This window comes from Syngnathoides biaculeatus, chromosome 19 (assembly GCF_019802595.1).
Source record: "Syngnathoides biaculeatus isolate LvHL_M chromosome 19, ASM1980259v1, whole genome shotgun sequence".
In the NCBI taxonomy this organism is placed as follows: Eukaryota; Metazoa; Chordata; class Actinopteri; order Syngnathiformes; family Syngnathidae; genus Syngnathoides; species Syngnathoides biaculeatus.
In genome coordinates, this window is record NC_084658.1 from 17,342,287 (window position 1) to 17,359,705 (window position 17,419).

The window sequence follows — 17,419 nt, forward strand, 5'->3', positions numbered from 1 at the left end:
ACGGACGACACCTAATTGGTTATCGGTGAAGTAGTCTTAATCCTGCTTGCAAAGAACAACAAGATTTGGATCCGTGGGGTGTCGAAGAACTTGACCGCAGCCTGACCCGAGCTCGTCAAAGACCTCCAGGACGAACTCCGCCGTCGCGTATCAACCCCCCCCCGCCCCCCGCCCCCGACAGATCGCTGCGACGGGGCCACGTCGCCCGCTTCACAGGCGGCGTTAATTTATTCATTGCGCCGTTAAAACAACGCCGCCCATCGATCCCGCCCGCTCCGTTTCCGTCGTGTCCGTCTCAGAATCGCGACGTTGAGTCGCAGACCAAATTGGATGGGGTGTGTGATATTATTCTAGACTTATTATGATCATAACCGCATTTGTGCTGACTACTTCATTCAATGTTAATTTGGAGGCGCTATTAGAGCAAAACGTGAGCCGCCTTTTATTGCCTTCGAAAAATGATGGTTTGGAATTTTTGGGGTTCCGAGAGTGAGAGGAGGTGCGCCGGCTGTTGTCCAGCGGTCAGAAGGATTTGCGGGTCACCGAAAGACTTATTTTGATGATATCTGTTGGTTGGATGTGAAAAGCCGCTCTGATTTTATTGTGGAGGTTGTGCTCGCGCGCGACTACTTCACCCGGACTCTCTCCCACGCGTTCTCGAGCTCGGATTGCGCCAGCGGGAAGGAAGGCTCAGGCGCGGCCGGCGAGCCAGTGGCCGAGCGTACCAAAAACATGTTCCCCTTGCCAAAACATTTGCCAAGGACGATGACGTCTGGAGCAACCAAGCTCAAACAAAAAGATTTTCACAAACGAGACGGCAAATATTGTTGGACGTTTGCATTTCATATTTGAAAGGGACACTGAACACTCGTTAGCGTGCTGCGAATTGACTCGGCCAGGTGAGGTAAAACACAGACAAGACGGCAGATGTCGACACGTCCGTCAAATCCTCCCCTTTTGATTTTAAGACGGGCTGCAATTGATGAACTGCTTTTCATTTTGTTACCGGTTCAAAATTTGAGTCTCCATCTTGGTCACGGAACAAATAAAACGATTTTCAATCTGTTCAATCTCAACTTCAAATATTTCCGCCTTCCTGTCCGGAAGTGTGCGTGTCGTGCAAATGCGGAAAAAGGAAAAATCGCGCTAACGACCCGGGCTAAACTCGAGCCTCCCTCCTCAATTACTCTTTGGGAAAGATGTACAATCGTCTTGTGACACCGTTTGATCGTTTTAGAAAAATATTTGCCATTATGCTGAGGATTACTGGGCCGTTTTCAGAAATGAAATTCTAACAATGTCGACATTATTTCCATCCCATCTTACTGAAAAACATTCCGTTTGACATGAATGAATTGGACGAGGTTGGCGATGTGAAATCATAAAGCGGAGAAAAGAAAAGAAAATCAATCTGGAATTTTGTTTGTCTTTTGAACGTCAGCAGAATAATCATCATACCCGCAAATTGGGAGAATTTATTCCTGCTTTGGCAATTTTTACAAGATGAAAAGCAAATTTGTTTGTGAAATGAGGTTTTTGATCTTCAGAAACACCAAATAAAAGTCGACTTCATAACACGTTTGACTCGTCATCGGACCAATTGCAGTTCTCGCCTGCGACGTGCCGCGATTTGGGTTCCCCTTTTCTTTTATTTGCCGTCTTTGTCATAAAAATGTCCCACGGCGAGTCGATTAATTCCATATTTCCTTTTCATTTGGCGGCCGGCCTATAATTTCAAAGCAGGTGGAAACGTTGTGACTTTGGGGGGGGGGGGGGGGTTGGAGGGCCATCTTAACTTTGATTTTTTTTTTTTTTTTTTTTTTTTTTATGGCTGGCGTCTTCAGACAAATGTGAAATCCACGTTTGGCGTTTAATTACACAAATATGAGAGCATCTGACGTAGTGTACGTCAACACGTGGGAAGCTTTTCCATCGTTGCGGTGACGTCGTGCGCTAAACGCAGGACATTGTCGACGTTTTTGCATTCTTTGTATCTGGGTCTGATCCGGAAGGTTCCGGAAGTGCTTTGGCCTGTTTCCTGTGGGTGTACGTTGGACATCTGTTTTGATCTCAAAAGATGAACAAAATATACTTTGACTTTGCACTCAATTCATCTTTCGGTGTCAGACAGGCTTATTCTTGGATTTTATTTGATTTGATTTTTTTTTTTTTTTTTTTTAATATCACCAGTTTGTTTTGATCGGTAAAATTGGGAATATTCTTGACCCGGAAAATGTACAAAGTATTTTTCATGTGATGACTTCCTTGCGCAGCTCGTAGGGAGCAATTAGGAATGTCGCAGTCGTGTAACTCGCTCGGCATTGAAGGGATTTTTTTTATTTTGTGTGTGCGTGTGTGTGTGTCTTGGTGGTCTTATATAAGCCCCCCCCGCCCCCCCCCCAACGCAGCGAGCGCTGAAGCGTCTTCATCGCGGCAGCCCTCTCGTGATTAGAGATGGCAATTGTGCGCCGTCCTCATTTGTTTGGCCGCCGATCGCTCATTTCCCCGACAAAGCGCCTCTTAAAGGGCCCCCCCGAATGCCAAAAGCGCCGCCGAGTCCCGTCAGACGCGTCGTCGGGGAAATCAAAACGTGCAAACGCTCGCCGGCGCCTCGCTTTTTGCTCCCTTTTCATTCGCGACGCTTGCGCTCACACGAGCTGTTTATTTTGAGACGTGTCGTGATAGGTTGGCGCTGCTCGACCTTTTTTTTTTTGTTTTTTGGGGGGGGTTTAGGTCCACATTTCTGACCACCGCCGCAATTGAACCCATCTGAAGTAGCAAACATTTTTGTTTTTATTATTTCCATTTTAATGCCTTCTGCGTAACACCAATGCAAAATATGAATTGGAGGTGCAGAAAATGAGTTAGTAGCATCGAAGTGGCGAGTGGTGCAATTATTATTATTATTATACTATTTGGGCTTTTTTGACAATTAAAACGGGTAGAAAATTAAAAATGAAACAAATGGGCTGGCGTAAGCCTCAAAACTTAATACGAGGTGGCAGTTTTTCCGTTGCAACGTGCCGGTTGATCTACGGCGCTCAATCTGGTGACGTTTGCCGAACATCGCCTGATGCTAACCGTTCGGCGGGTGTCGTTCGCGCCCTGGAAAGTTCTGGCAAAGGGAAGTGAAGTTGACCTCGTAAGTGTCGCTTCGCATCTTCGGTCCGTTTTGAAATTGAACCTGAAAGCCGCGAGTCGTGTTGTTAAAAACACTTTTGAAGTACAACGTCGTTAAGTACATGGTGCAAAAAATGTATTTGAACGTAGAAAAACGTGCTGTGTTAGATGGGTGCATGTCTGGAAGAGGCGGAGCCTGGTCCGGTGTCACGTGACCTCATAAAGTCCGTGTGCGAGTGCCCGGGCGTGAACGGTGGGCAACAGCAGCTCCTGTGCTGGCGTGTCTATAATCTATGTACGTTTAACTTTTGTCCCGATGCTCAATAAGTGGCTGAAAAGGGCACCGGTGACTTTGGCTCTCCATCCCCACCCGCGAGTGCAGTTCGCTAAGTAAGTCAAAGGGTCCAAAACAAGGGGGGGGGGGGGGAAGAGATCAATTCTACAGGACCAGCAACCTTTTGACGACGCCGGGCGGACGCTGATGCCAACCCGAGCTCGATCGTTGATTATAATTACACGTCCCGTTTGTTTGCTCGCCGACATCGTCAATATTTCGTGAGCGCCTGGAGAATTTTTCTTCCCGCTTCCCCAAAAAACGGTCCAAATATTAGGACAGAATGACATCATCAAGATGGCAATTTTTTTTTTTTTTTTTAACCCATTTTGTGTTTGTTGTTGCAAAAAAATGAAAGTTTGCTTGTAACGTCAACTCGTCGGCGTTTGTTGATTTGTTGTTGACTCAAACCAACACAAACGGCTGGCAAGGCAACAAAAGTGACGACACCCCCCAACGCTACGGAAGGGAGCGCTCAGCCCAAAACGGTTTGGTTGGAAGGCTGTTCCTAATGACGTGTCCCGCTAATTCCTTTGGTCCCACCGGGAAAGCCTCGGCAGCCTTTTTGCCAAAACGTGCATCGGCCAACGGCGGGGGAAAAAAAATTCATGGGGGGGGGGGGGTGCTTAGGTTGCCTTCCCCGCAGGGGAGGGTACAGAGTGGCCTCGTCGTCACAGAATACTGACTTAAGTCTTTATTCCTTTTTTTTTTTTTTTAATTGATTTATCTCATTAAATGGTTGGTTGAACCACCCCCCCCCCCCCTTCTTTCCCCGTGGGCGTACGAGCTGGGATGAAGTCGCCGCGTGGTTCTTTGTTCCCGGCGTGAAACGCGAGCGCGTCGACGGCCCTCGCGGCACGCTCGCTAGTCATCACGCGAGCGAAACATCTTTGTCACACTGGAAGTTTTCCCAGGTGATGCCTCCTCGTGTTAGGCAAATTATGTGCGATTACTGTACACCCCCACCCCCAAAAAAACAACAAAAAAAAACCACGAATGAACTACTTTTGATGCTGCCGCCGGCTTCCCAAGAGACGCTTCGATGTAGACCGGCTGGGCCAAAAGTCGCCATCCGCGTTTTTCCTTCAATTATAGAAGGAAGGAAAGTGACAAGCGGCCTCGAAAACCTTCGGCCTTGTTGAGAAGTTTGCCGCCGGCTCGAAACCCTAACCTGAACCAGATTAGCACAGAAAGAAAAATAGCGGCCTCTGTTCCGAGGCGCTAACTGCCGTAGCATCCGCGACAGGAAAAGTGAAACGGCGGCAAGATTTCCGCTTCCACCTTTGACCTTTTTCAATCTCTTGTACGTTTTTTTTTTTGTATCACGTCGTCGAAGTCGCGTCGCCAAAGCGGTCGGACAAACGCCTGCCGTGACAGTCGTGCTAAAGGCTAACCAAATTAGCACACGGCCGCACAGCAGTCAAAGAACACACTGCTACTTTTTGATACAAACAAAACGCAGTGTGTAATTTAGATTGTGACGTGTATATGGAATAAAGAGTTCAGTGCAACTCAAGTTGTCGTCTTTTGTGAGGCACAAACGATTGCTAACTTCTTAGCATCTGCAATTGTTTTTTAATTTTTCAATCATGCTAATTTGGCTCAAGATCAAAGAGCGGCCTTCCCTTAACGCCAGAAACCCGCTTTAGTTAAGATAACCGCGTGAAATATTGACATCATGAATAGAATACGACTAAAGCATTTAATTGACTCAATAATAACTGAGTAATAACGATTTCACTGCATTAAAACTAGGAAAAAAGTTGAAAAGCTCAACAAAATGAGCATAACCAACCACACATGAGTGCAGTTAAAAAAGACAGCTAGCTGCTCGTAACAAATGGCAACATTTATAACGGAGAAAGTCGATTCCTGCATCAATGCGCGACCGTTCTTCCGTGAACGGCGCGGCAAATGGTCGCCGTGATGGGGGGGGGGGGCTTTTATTTTGAGGCGACGAAAGGGAAAGCTTCCGATGAGACGAGCAGCGAAAGTCGTTTGTGGGCCGCCGCGGCCTCGCCTGTCAGCGCGCCGGCGCCGAATCTTTCATCTCCCGCCGACCTTTTTCGCCTTCTCGGCGTGGCGTGGCGTCGCTCATCAAACGACGCAAAACTGCTTGAGCCCACGCCCGCTTAGCGCTTGACGGCTCCTTTTCAAATCGCTATTTTTACTTTCGGGTGGCGCCGCCGAAGCCGAGGGGGTCACGTGGGCGACGGCGGAGATCAAAAAAGAATAATTCAGTTGTTTTGTTGGCCAAACACGTCCTGCGTGCCTTTTCTAGGATCTATTTTAAGTGTTTTAAGGAGAAGCCACAAATTAAGATGAGAAAAATAAATGTCACCCCGAAATACATTTTTTCATATATAAATCAAGTTGAAGAAAAATGGTAATAAAAAAAAAAACCAGATTGAGAGGACGCTGAAGTACGAGTACGACAACCCGGAGAATAAACGGGCGCCACTTCAACCGTCATCAAGTCAAAGTACACTTTTGAGGTGGGGAAAATATTGGATACATGCCACCAGATCGCTGCAAAAAAAGTCGTATTTCAAACAAAATGGCCGACTCTTCCTCGACAAAGTGACGCAGTAATAACAATAATATCATTTTAGGGAGGAAGTATATATAAAGTACTGTAACTATTCATCTTCTGTCTATACATTTGCAGTTGTTTTTTTTTTAAAGGATTTGGGATTGAAACATTTTCCATATTAATTGGAAGTACATAAGTTTTACATACTAATTAATGACTCGGTCAGTCGCACGACACAGACGTGGCATCTGTAAAGCTGATGTTCAAAGAGAGAAAGTAATGTAAGGTAAGTTTCTTTCGGCTTGTCCCTTTCGGGGTCGCCACAGCGTGTCATCTCAGATGAACGCACACGTATGTGTTTGGCACAATTTTGACGCCGGATGCCCTTCCTGACGCGAGCCTTCTAAAGTGCAAAAACATCAACATTGGCAAAAAAAGACAAGAAATGATCTTTTTTTTTTTCATAGAAAAAATGACAACACTCAATGTCATGATGTATTTTATTTGCATTATTATTATTGTGGAATTTCTAACATTATTGTCGAATACGTTTATTCACCAAAAAATGTACAAAATATTTTAGCTTTGCCATAAGTCAAATCATACGTAAACTGCACCGTAAATATATGTAGTCATTCATATCTAATGTCTCATATTGCGTAGGTCTTTTTAAGGCTGCAGTGGAAAAAGAACGAGTATTGACAAATATTCCCGCGTGGCTATTTTCCACCGTCGCCCACCCGCGCGTGCCGACTGGGTTGCCGCGGTTACGGGAAAAACGCGCGCTTTCAAAGGCCAGCGCCGTCCGTCAAAAAAAAAAAAATTAAAAAAAAACCACCCCAGAAGCGGCTTTTGATTTTTGCCACTGACTGCACCGACGAGGGAGACGTTTAGCTGAGCGTCTGCTGCCGAACAACCGGCGTAGCGCGCTAACTTCCTTGCTGCCGACCGCCCGAACCCACTGCCAGAACCTTCCGACCGGGCTACGTATCGGCGGATCTCCGTCCCGATCCGCCCCCGCCGCTACCAACCCGCCCACGCCCACCTGATGACAAAATTCTCTTTCTTTCTGGCAAGTGACCCGAGTCGTCCAAATGTTTACAGCTGGAGCGACACACCTCATCTCGCCCAGGCGGGTCAGGCTTTGAAGAAGCGACGCCTCGCCGCTCGGCGCCAGGACACCGTGAAACGAGGTGGCGAGTTCTGCCTCGAAATTGCATCCCGAGCCGCTCGCCGAGACAGAAAAACAAAAAAAGGGAGACACGGAAGGAACCGAAATGAAATTCCTCCTGACGTGAACGCTAGCGAGTATTCCCGGACAGCGTTTTGGGAAAATTGCCGGTTGAAACTTTCCGTACAACTCGACATATTCTCGTCTTGTCAAAAGAAGCACGAAATTCGGAAAATGGCAAACGCGTGATACGACCGAGAAGAGTGGCGCTAGTCACTTCCATAGAACTGAGACTTTGAACTCGACACGAACGCTTCGCCGGTGTGATTCAGGCAACGAGGCGGAGCCCACCCGCGGCTCGCGGCTCGCGGCTCGCTTCGTTTGCGGAACTTTTTTTTGTGCAGCGAGTGCAAATGTCGTCCGGACCGCGCGGCGCGGCGTGCCACGACTTAATGGCGGGCAAAAAAAAAAAAACGAGACGGGCCGACAAGCCCCGTGGGGGGGACAAAAGCGCTCCCGCTGACAGTTGGCGGCGGCCAAACTCTCGTGACGCGCTACCCAAAACGTGCCTGGGGGTGAAACCTCCGGCCGAGTGCGAGCGTTGAAAAACAAAATCTGTCGTGCTGAATTTCGCGGAAGCGGCTGCAAATGATCAGGAAAAAAATTCAAAATTAAAAAAAAAAAAAAAAAGGGGGGGGGGGGCTGGGGGTAAAACGCACACACTCGCGTGTGTTTACACGTTTTTCCTCAGAGGGTGTGGCCAATATAAAACGGTGCATCCATCCATCCATCCATCCATCCATTTTTCCTTGTCGCTTATCCTCACAAGGGTCGCAGGAGTGCTGGAGTCAATCCCAGCTGTCGTGAGGGAGGAGCCAGGGTACACCCTGAACTGGTCGCCGGCCAATCGCAGGGCACACGGGCAATTTAGAATCTCCAGTTAATGCATTTTTTTTCGGGGAGGGCGGGGGAGTACCCGGATAAAAACCACGGAGGCAGGCACACGGGATTTGAACCCCGGTCCTCAGGAGTGTGAGGCCAACTCTTAACAGCTGCATCACGCGGAAAACTGTGCATGATTTTCACCGCGTCGCGTTTTCATAAAAATTTTTCTTGACGCATCTGTGTTGCGTGCGTGCACATTTGTACTTTTCTTTGGAGAGTAATACAAAAAGTGGCCAAAGGTGGTTTTCGTGTGAGTTATGATGGCTAAAGGAGAGATCAGGAAGCAAGGAAGAAAGAAAGAAAGAAAGAAAAAAAAATGTACGTTCATCCATCGTTTCAGTGTATTTCGTCAAATTTGTGTTGTTTGTTGCGCGTCAGGAGCGCCGCCGCGCGCCGGAGGATGACGGGCAAAACGGCGACGAGCAACGTGACCAACAAGAATGACCCCCGCTCGCTCAACTCGCGCGTCTTCATCGGCAACCTCAACACGGCCATCGTCAAGAAGACGGACATCGAGGCCATCTTCGCCAAGTACGGCAAGATCGTGGGCTGCTCCGTGCACAAGGGCTACGCCTTCGTGCAGTACGTCCACGAGCGCAACGCCCGGGCGGCCGTGGTGGGCGAGAACGCCCGGCCGGTCGCCGGACAGCCTCTGGGTGAGTTTTCCGGGAAGTCGTGAAAATGAGCCGCCCGTCCTTTTGCGGCGGGGGCGTTTTGACGTGCGGACGACGAGCGACGTGAAGCGCACGAGCGAAATGACTGATGAATGATATTTGATATTTTGTGCGGGTTGTTTTTTTTTTTTTTTGCGCCCTTTCCCCCTCTTTGTGTCGTTTTTCCTCTTCTTTTTCGACGTTTGGGCGCGTCCAAATTGCAGCCGTTTAAAATCCAAACTGCTGCTTTTCATGGGGGGGGGGGGGGGTTACGTAAGTTGATGTAGTCGCCCTGACAGCTTGGGAGCGTGTCATTATCGCCTGCCCCCCCCCCCCCCCCGCCATCTCCAGCGAGAGCGAGCGCTTTGAGCGCCGTCGCCGTGTTTTTCACTTCAGATGTGCGGTTTTTTTTTTTTTTTTTTTTTTTTCTTCCAAGCTGTCGTTGGCACCTCCCTGAGCCAAATTCGATTTCGGAGCCCCCCTTCTTCCGCTCGTTCATTCTTTCCTCTTGGTGTTGATTTCCACACAAGCGGGACGTGAATTTCATCCGGTAGCAAAATTGCAAAGTCTGTCGCGCTCGCAACCTCGACGTAGAAAATACTTTTGGGGAATTGTCGGGCTTGGAATGTTTTCAATCCGTTATCGGCGGACGTCCTTCCCTCCGCTGCGGCTTTGCGCCCTCGGACGCCTGTTTTTGCCGTCCCCCCCTGCTGAGTGCGCACGTTTAAGGTGGACGGCGTCGATAAAGCAAAGAGCGTCAAAAAGACGGGCTTCCGTCTGCCGATCGCACGTGGCCAAATACGGCCCCCGTGGGGGTTGTTTGCGCTAAAGGTCACGACCAGGCTGAACGTCGGGGGGGGGGGGGGGGGCTTGACCCGGTTTGCGGTGTTTTCCGCGTCGGCCGCTCACTCAAGCGCGGCGGTCGTGTTCGCTATCGCCCAAAAGTGGCAAATTTGAGGCGGACACGAAGGAAGAAGCACAGCGTCGCTTTTGTGAGGCCGTCTCGTCGTTAAACGGCCAAATTGGACATTTTTAGGCTGCGATGAGAAAAGCTGGGAGAATTTTTTTTCTTCCCCACAGGGGAAAAAAAAAAAATCGGCTCCTCTCGTGTCGAGCGGCAAATACGACAAATGGGCAAAATTGTCCTGCCTCATCTTCCTCGTGTACTCTTGAGGAGGAAAGGAAAAAAAAAAAACTGGAAAATTGGACATTTTTGATCTCCAGTGAGGAAAACGTTCTCTTCTGTCAAAAAAGCAATCGAATCGTTTCCATCCCTCCGTTTTCCAAGCCTATCCCGGCTAATTTCTGCTCAAATTCACAAGACCAACTTTTTGCCATTTTCAAAGGCGAGCAAGGTCCAATTTGAAGTTCTTGAAGTCTTATTTTGAAAAACCTGACTTTCTATTGTGCTGCCCCAGAATCCCGGGAGACTGGAGCCCAACCCAACTTTGTGATCATCGGGAGCTTCTGTGGGCCAAAGCCATTTTGCCCCCCCTGCAGGCAGTGTGGAAATGAATTCTTAGCATATGTTGTGGCCTTCTTAAAAATGAAAGTTCGTGTGGGGGGGGGTCCAGAGGACTTTGAAGAAAAAACCATTCAGATGCCAATGACATTTAACGGGCGCCTCCTAGTGGAGGCGCGGCGTTGTTGCACTTCATTAGGGACACGTTCATGAGAGCCAATCAGGAAATTGAAATCAAAGTTGAGGCATCCTTTCTTGTACTGCTCTACTTTGTGCACCAGAGGTCGCAATTTGACAATTTCCACTCTTAAGCTTTTATGTCTAATACTGTACTTAGTGTTTAACTTAATGATCCCCCCCCCCATTTACGCGCATTCCAAATCATGAGATGAAGTACGTTAAAATGAAAGGATTGACAAAATTGGACAAGTGTCGGGCAATCACATTGTTTGTGTTCCCAGACATAAACATGGCGGGCGAGCCCAAACCGTACAGGCCCAAAGTCTCCAAGAGGCCCCTCTCGGCGCTCTACAGGTACGCAAGCGTCGACTGGCTCTGCTTTTCCATTTTGCCATGTGATTGTCAAATTTCGATCACTCGTCATTTCGATCGAATGGCGCACTGTTACGTGAATATCGAGTAGTGAGGCCTTAGTTTTTGTGGATCAGAAAGAAATGAATGATTGATGGTAAAATCATTGCATGTTCAATGACAGTATCTTTGACGCCCAGTGATTGTATTTCTATTATTCATTCAAAAATGTATCCCGTGAAATAGTTCAGTCATTTATTGAAACCTTTTATAATAATGAAATGAAAATCTAAAGAGAAGCAGTAGCAGATGAATGGATGTTCAAATATTATTATTATTCATAATCAAATCAAAGTTTGATGTATATAAATGAAAACGTGTTTATATTTGACATTTTTTTTTCGTTTACCTCTCACACAAATAATCTTGTCTGTTCTAAAAACCAACATTTGGCCCATTTTTAGTGTACATCATAAAATTTTCTTCTTATTTTGATTGACGGACTCGCTACTATGAATTTTGCAAAAGTCTTGATTGACCTCATTTGGAGATTGTTTGAGCGAGTCTCATTTGCATTTTATTGCCGTGAGGATGATTTGAGAATTCTGCACGACTCCAAATTCAAAATTGTCTCTCTCTCTCTCTGTCTTTCGCTCTCTCTCAGCGGTTACGAGTTTGACTACGAGTACTACAGAGACGACTTCTACACCAGGTACATTTGACCTCGCTGTTAGCTTGGATGCTAACAATATAAGCTGATATCAGCTTACAGATGGTTGTGACGGTGAAATCTTTTTGTTTTTATAATTTCACTTAGTACTTTCCCACAAGCGTAGACATTTTTGATGTCGTTTGTCTGTCGCTACAACGGCCATCCAAATAAGAAGCAAAGAGAATTCAACTTTGGTATTCTTTATCTTCCGCAACGAGCTCCTGCGTCGCCGACATGCTGATCTCGTATGGCGTGTCTCGCGGCCGACGGCGAGGCTTTGCGGTAATTTTAAAGCCACCCGTTGAATGCAAAATGTGGACTGTTGCTAAGCGACCGCCGCAAATCTGCACTGAAGGCGACGTAGCAAAAGCTTGGCGGTGTCGTCGCAAGAATTCCAACCCGCGCGTTCGGCCGAAGTGACGCGCCGGACGTCTTTCAAAAGCGAAACGTACCTTTTGGCTGCGACGTTGTTGTGCTCCCGTGGCCTTAGCTTGAAAATGAAAGATGCTCACCCAGCCTAGCCATCAAGTCAAACCCGGTGCGGGCGTCACGTGCCGCGAATGATCTGCGCTGTGATGTCACAAAAATCTCACAACCTTGTCAGGTGTTTTGATTTCTTATTATTGGATTTGTCACTAATTTATTTCTGGTTTCATGAAATGATCTTTACAGTTGAGGTTGAATGCATGAGTGAGTGCTGAAGTTTGATTTTGATATGGGTCAAGATAACGCTGATCATGACCAACTGTGGCTTTTTTTTTTTTTAGGCTTTTCGACTACCACGGCCGCGCGGCGGTGGCGGCGGTCCCCCCGAAGCGCTCCAGGATGCCGGCGGCCCCGTGCCGCCGCCTCAAGACGTCTTTCGCCGCCAAGACGTCGTCCTCCTCCTCCAGACCTTCCGCCGCCTCCTCGTCCGGCTCAGGCTCCAAACGTACGTCCCCCCCCCCCCCCCCCCCCGCCGCTTTCGGGATTTTCGTGCTTTTGAAAAGCTGAAGGCTTAAAATGCAAATCGAGCGCGCTCGCGCTGGCGAATAACCGCGAAAAAGGGAGTTTAGATTGCGAGCGCGTCCCCTCGGCCGTGGAAACTCTTCGCTTCCCCTTTTTGTTTAGCGAGCGCTCAAGCGACATCTCAACGGCGTCGTCGCCATCCGCCAGCTGTCGAAAAGCATTTCGTCTTTCGGGCTCCGGCGCCGTCGCGGTCGTCTCTCGCCGGGCTCGTCCCGTTTATTTATTTATGTGAGCTGCTATCCCGCCATCGCGACATTTCCTGCTGCTTGTTGGGGTTTTAGTTGATTTTTTTCCCCGCCCCTGGAAACTTCACTCAGGCGTCGTGAAAAAGCGCGAGACAAATTTCACAAACGCTCGAACGAGCTCAAGTGGCCCGGTTACCTTGGCAACGTGTACGGCTCGGCGTTTTGGGAGGGTTTCCTGAAAAGTGGCGCTTTAGAACGTGCGAGGTTTCCCTCCGACGTCAAACATTTCCTTCCCCCCCCCTAAAAGAGACTTGAAAAACACCATAAACATATTTAATCTTCTTCAAGTGCATTTAAACTTGCAACAATTACTCAAACGCTAATCAAATAAATGAAGCAACGAGGACCGAATAAATTCCTTCCGTCCATCCATTTTCTTAGTCGCTCATCCTCACAAAGGTCGCGGCAGTGCTGAAGCCAGTCGTTTAAAGACGCTAATTTATCGCTTATGCTTCTCGTTGGTTGACGTGTTCTGTCGTCGTGTTTGCGTCCCTCAGCGGTGAAGACGGAGCAGCTGCAGACCATCAAGAGGGAGCTGACCCAGATCAAGGCCAAGATCGACTCGCTGCTGGGACGCCTGGACGAGATCCAGCAGCGAGCACAGTCCGGTGAGTGGGGGGGGGGCGTCCCTCGCTAGCTTGGTGCTAACGGGATGCTAGCGACGAGCTCCACGAGTTGAAATTCTTCTTTCCTCGCTACGCATTTTCAAACAATGGGCCAAATAAAATAAATATTTGGTGCAACTCCCTCTCAAGCTTTCTTTAGGCCCGCCATCTCATATTTGTTTGGCACAGTTTGTCCACTTGCTGCCCTTCCTGGGATTTGAACTCAGGACCTCTGGCTTCCCCAACCAACGCTCTACCCACTGAGCTACGGGGCCTCCGCAAAGCATTGCACATCCGACAGTGTTTGGGTTGCGATGAACACGATACCCTTGAAAAGCCGTACAACTTGTGTACTTTTGTCTCCGGCGAGCTCATTTTTTCCTGTTTGTTCGTTCGCCGACAGAGGCTCAGAGGATCTACGAGGACAACCGCGGCTCGCTGCACGACGAGTCCGCGTCGGACAACTCCGAAGAGGAGGGCGGCGACGGCGCGCCGACGACCGGCGACATGAGCGACGGCGGCGACGAGGAGGAGGAGGAGGAGGAAGACGAGGAGGGTCCCCATCATCTGGTAAGATGAGGATTAATTTGCTCACCGCCGCTACGGAGACATTCGTTCCGATTTCCTGAAAGTGGTTTTGACGAATTTTTTTCTTGGCGCTTTGCAGATGGAGAACCATGTGTCCGACGTCGACAACTGAGGACCGGGTAAGCGCTTTTCATCGCTGCCACCGCCTGGCACGCTGTGGTACTACACGGAAGGTGCACGACTTGCGCTTACCTTGAGATATGAGCCGAAGTGATTCCGAGGCCACCGTCGTAACTCAAAACACATCTCGGCACCTCTCTCCTGATTGGAAACAAGCAAATATGTTTGCAACGTGTTATATTCAAGTAGAATATTGCGCTGGATAAAATGTTACCACGAAACTTGACTTGATCTCCGTTAGCCGCCTTTTTTGTCATCTTATCTCCATCACGGCAGGTCGACGACGACGACGAGGAGGAGGCGGAGGAATTCTTCGGCCTGCGTTCCCGCCCGCCGGGTCCGGACTGGAAGAGGAGCTGGAGGAAAACGGGATGTACAGGATGGAAACAAAACAGGGGTCGAGTTGCCGTGGCGCCCCCAGCAGGAGGCCGACGCTCCTGCACGCTTGCAAACTTTCTGTTGGCCGCTCGACTGCACAATTTCACAACTCGTACTGCTTTCTTTCTTTTTTTGATTCACGGTCTGGCAGGTTCATATTAATAAAATATACAGCATTGGATATAAATTTGACTTTGAATCAATATTTGACAACACAAAGTAAAAAAAAAAAAAGTTTGTAGACGCATCCTGACTTTGCCTTTGGGTCAGAGGTCAATCTCTGATTTGGGTTATTAAACGATACGTGGCATCAAAATGTAACGTTCGTTCTTGGTGGACAGCAGCAAAGTTACGCTCGTTGGCTCTTGAGGTCAACACAAGCTGAAATCCGACCAAGAATAAAACCAAGAAATTGTTCCTACCTTAGTGGATTTTTTTTTTTTTTTTGGATGAGCAGGGAGGAGTGGTTTCCATGGCAACGGCTGATCTACGACGGGCTTCGGCGCCTGTTTGGAAAAAAAAAATGTAAATTGGGGCATTGTTTTTAATCAAAAGGCATGTTTACTGTACTTTACATTTTCAGTTTATCTTTAAAAGGAGAACAAAAAATAAACGGCAGTATAAATAGGGAAAAGGAGTATTTTTATTTATTGTACAGACACCAAAGTCCTTGTGTGAATATGAAGTCAATAAAGTTTGTGTCACGTTTATTTAAATCGCCTCCTTCATTTACCCGGTTCAAACGATATTTTGAAAAGAAAAAAAAAAAAAAAAAACTACATTTCAGATGCAAAGTCAATTTGTCATGTTTGGGGGGAGGGGGGGGGGGTTCTTTGCTGCTTTGCACTAATTTAACACTAAAATTGTGTGGAAAAACAATACCAAACTTTTTAAAAAATGCATTATTCAGCAAGAAATGTATATGTAAAAATTTGTCAAAAATATACTCAAGTGAATCAAAATTCATTTCAAATTTCTTTCCTAATTTTGAAGTCTTCATGAACAAAATCCCAATTGTATAACTTTTGTTTTCTTTATCACAAAGTTTGCCACAATCGGACACAAAATCAAATCCAACGTAGATTGCGAGAAGCAAAGCTAAGCGCGCTTATTGGGATGGCGCCTTTTATTTCATACGCAAGGATCATTAAAAGCATTCAAATGGGGAAAAAAAGCAAAGTACGCAACGCTGCGTGTTCGCCCGGACAACGTAAAATGGAGGGCGCAAGCGTCCCGAGTGCCGCAAAGTCTCTGTGTGAGTAATGCGCATGCGCGGATTTTTGGAAACTTCCGGCCAGTCTGAAAAATCCCCATCGTGGGCTATTTGACAACTTGTGTTCATGTGCGCTACGGACGTCTCAGAAAGGCCCAACACGGCAAACGTACATTTATCTTTTTCATCAACTTTTGTTTGAACATACGTTAGCTCTCTCTATGCAGAAGAAGGGGAACTATGAGACCAGCAAGCGTCTGCTACGTACCCAGAATTCCCCTGTGAGGAACGCATTTGCATTCAACAAAAGGAGACTTTGCAGCACGGGGGAGCGCTCAGACCGTCACACCAGGCAGTCAAGCTGGCGAGGATGCGGAACCGCCGCTTCCTTCGGTCCTTCCAAATGGTTCCGGCCACCATTTGGGATTGTTGTGTGCCCCCCCCCCCCCCCCCCCGAAATGACTTCAGAGTACGTGCGGAGTCGGGCATCCGGGGCTTTTCTCCCAAGTCCCAAAAACAAGCGCACCAGCAGAAAGACCCCCCCCCCCCCCCAGTCAATTATCCTCCCTAACGCCCACGTTTATCGGACTTCCCTGTTTTCAATTCGCAACGCGACAATGGCCGCAAAACGGGAAGATGTCAAAAAGCGTTTCGTTACCTGGCGAGGGCGGCCGCGGGATCTGCCAGAGACAGAACACAAAATCAATCGAGATGCTTCATCTTCATAAATATCACAAATGCTCTATTAAGAGGACAAACTTCAAAATCGTCCCCATAATGGCAAGAAAAAGTTTGGCGCCGGCAGTCGGGTTCCTGCGACCGATTGGGCCGATGTGAACAAACGGCAGTTGAGAGTACTTACCTAAACATTTTGGAGTCTTTGGAGGGGCTGGCGGAAAGTGCGCACCCTGGTGACCGTCGTGGTGCTTCTTGGGGGGGGGGGCTTCTGGATTTGGAAAGGGGGGGGGGGGGGAAATCACCAAACAAAAACTTTACAAAGACTGAAAACAACGCAACGTCGCACGCGTTGCGCGGCCGTGCAAGCGCATCTCCGGATGCCGTGCGTGTTATTTGCGGCTTCTTGACTATACAACACTGAGCCGAAAAAAAAGAAACATAAATTGAGCAGCTAAGGCACAGGTGTCAAACTCAAGGCCCGGGGGACTTCATGTGGCCCGCAAAGCCAAATCCGGAGTGTTTATTTCAATTATTCCTGTAAAAATGTGTACAAAAACAATTCAAATTGTCATGCGTCGTAAATGATAAAGCATTTTCTGTGTTACCAAACATGAATCGTTGAAAAACACATTACCCGTGATTTCTGATTCCAAAAGTAGATCATAAATTGATGATGTAAATACGATGACAAATAAATCATTTGTATTGTTTCATAATCAGAACGGCCCTTTGAGGGAAAGTGGAACCACAATGTGGCCCGCGAGAAAAACGAGTTTGACCCCCGTGATCTAAAAGAAGTCAAATACAGTCACGGCTCTCGGGCCTGATTTCAAAGCGCTGAAATTTTTTCAACGGACCTCAGGAGTTCTGCAAGCTTGTATGGCAAGGTGAGGAGCATATTAATAACAATAAGTCATGAAACAAGTTGAAGTGAAAATGGGCAAAAAACGAGTTTTCCTGGCTTGGAACCGGACTGACCTCCACAGACTTTGCTCTCTTTTCCATTTTGTCGGTGGAACTGCTGTCTGTGCCGCCCCCTGCAGGCGTCTCGAGGAACTGCGGTCTGCGTGCTACTCCACGGAGACCCTAAAATTCATTGGGGGGGGGGGGGACAACACACCTC

The 17,419-nt window shown here is 47.9% G+C and overlaps 1 protein-coding gene and 1 long non-coding RNA gene across 7 annotated transcripts in view; one reads left to right on the forward strand and one right to left on the reverse strand.

Moving 5' to 3' along the window:
* The window catches only part of LOC133492681 (RNA-binding Raly-like protein), a 63,526-nt gene extending 49,084 nt beyond the window's left edge, over positions 1 to 14,442 (forward strand). For 3 of the 6 annotated variants that reach the window (XM_061805201.1, XM_061805203.1, XM_061805205.1), the window contains 8 exons: positions 8,482 to 8,759; positions 10,680 to 10,752; positions 11,414 to 11,461; positions 12,229 to 12,392; positions 13,212 to 13,322; positions 13,723 to 13,889; positions 13,987 to 14,026; positions 14,304 to 14,442. In XM_061805201.1, the coding sequence (XP_061661185.1) occupies positions 8,504 to 8,759; positions 10,680 to 10,752; positions 11,414 to 11,461; positions 12,229 to 12,392; positions 13,212 to 13,322; positions 13,723 to 13,889; positions 13,987 to 14,019 (852 nt within the window). In that variant the 5' untranslated portion in view covers positions 8,482 to 8,503 and the 3' untranslated portion in view covers positions 14,020 to 14,026; positions 14,304 to 14,442. Of the gene's footprint in view, positions 1 to 6,520; positions 7,060 to 7,091; positions 7,181 to 8,481; positions 8,760 to 10,679; positions 10,753 to 11,413; positions 11,462 to 12,228; positions 12,393 to 13,211; positions 13,323 to 13,722; positions 13,890 to 13,986; positions 14,027 to 14,301 lie in introns of those variants that run through there. The other 3 variants (XM_061805206.1, XM_061805204.1, XM_061805202.1) reach the window with 3 other exon arrangements.
* Positions 13,801 to 14,381, reverse strand: LOC133492685 (uncharacterized). Its single transcript, XR_009792723.1, has 3 exons — positions 14,242 to 14,381; positions 14,100 to 14,168; positions 13,801 to 13,944 (listed from the first exon to the last, which is right to left on the reverse strand). It is a non-coding gene; the product is annotated as an uncharacterized LOC133492685 (long non-coding RNA).
* Positions 14,443 to 17,419: the final 2,977 nt, after the last annotated feature.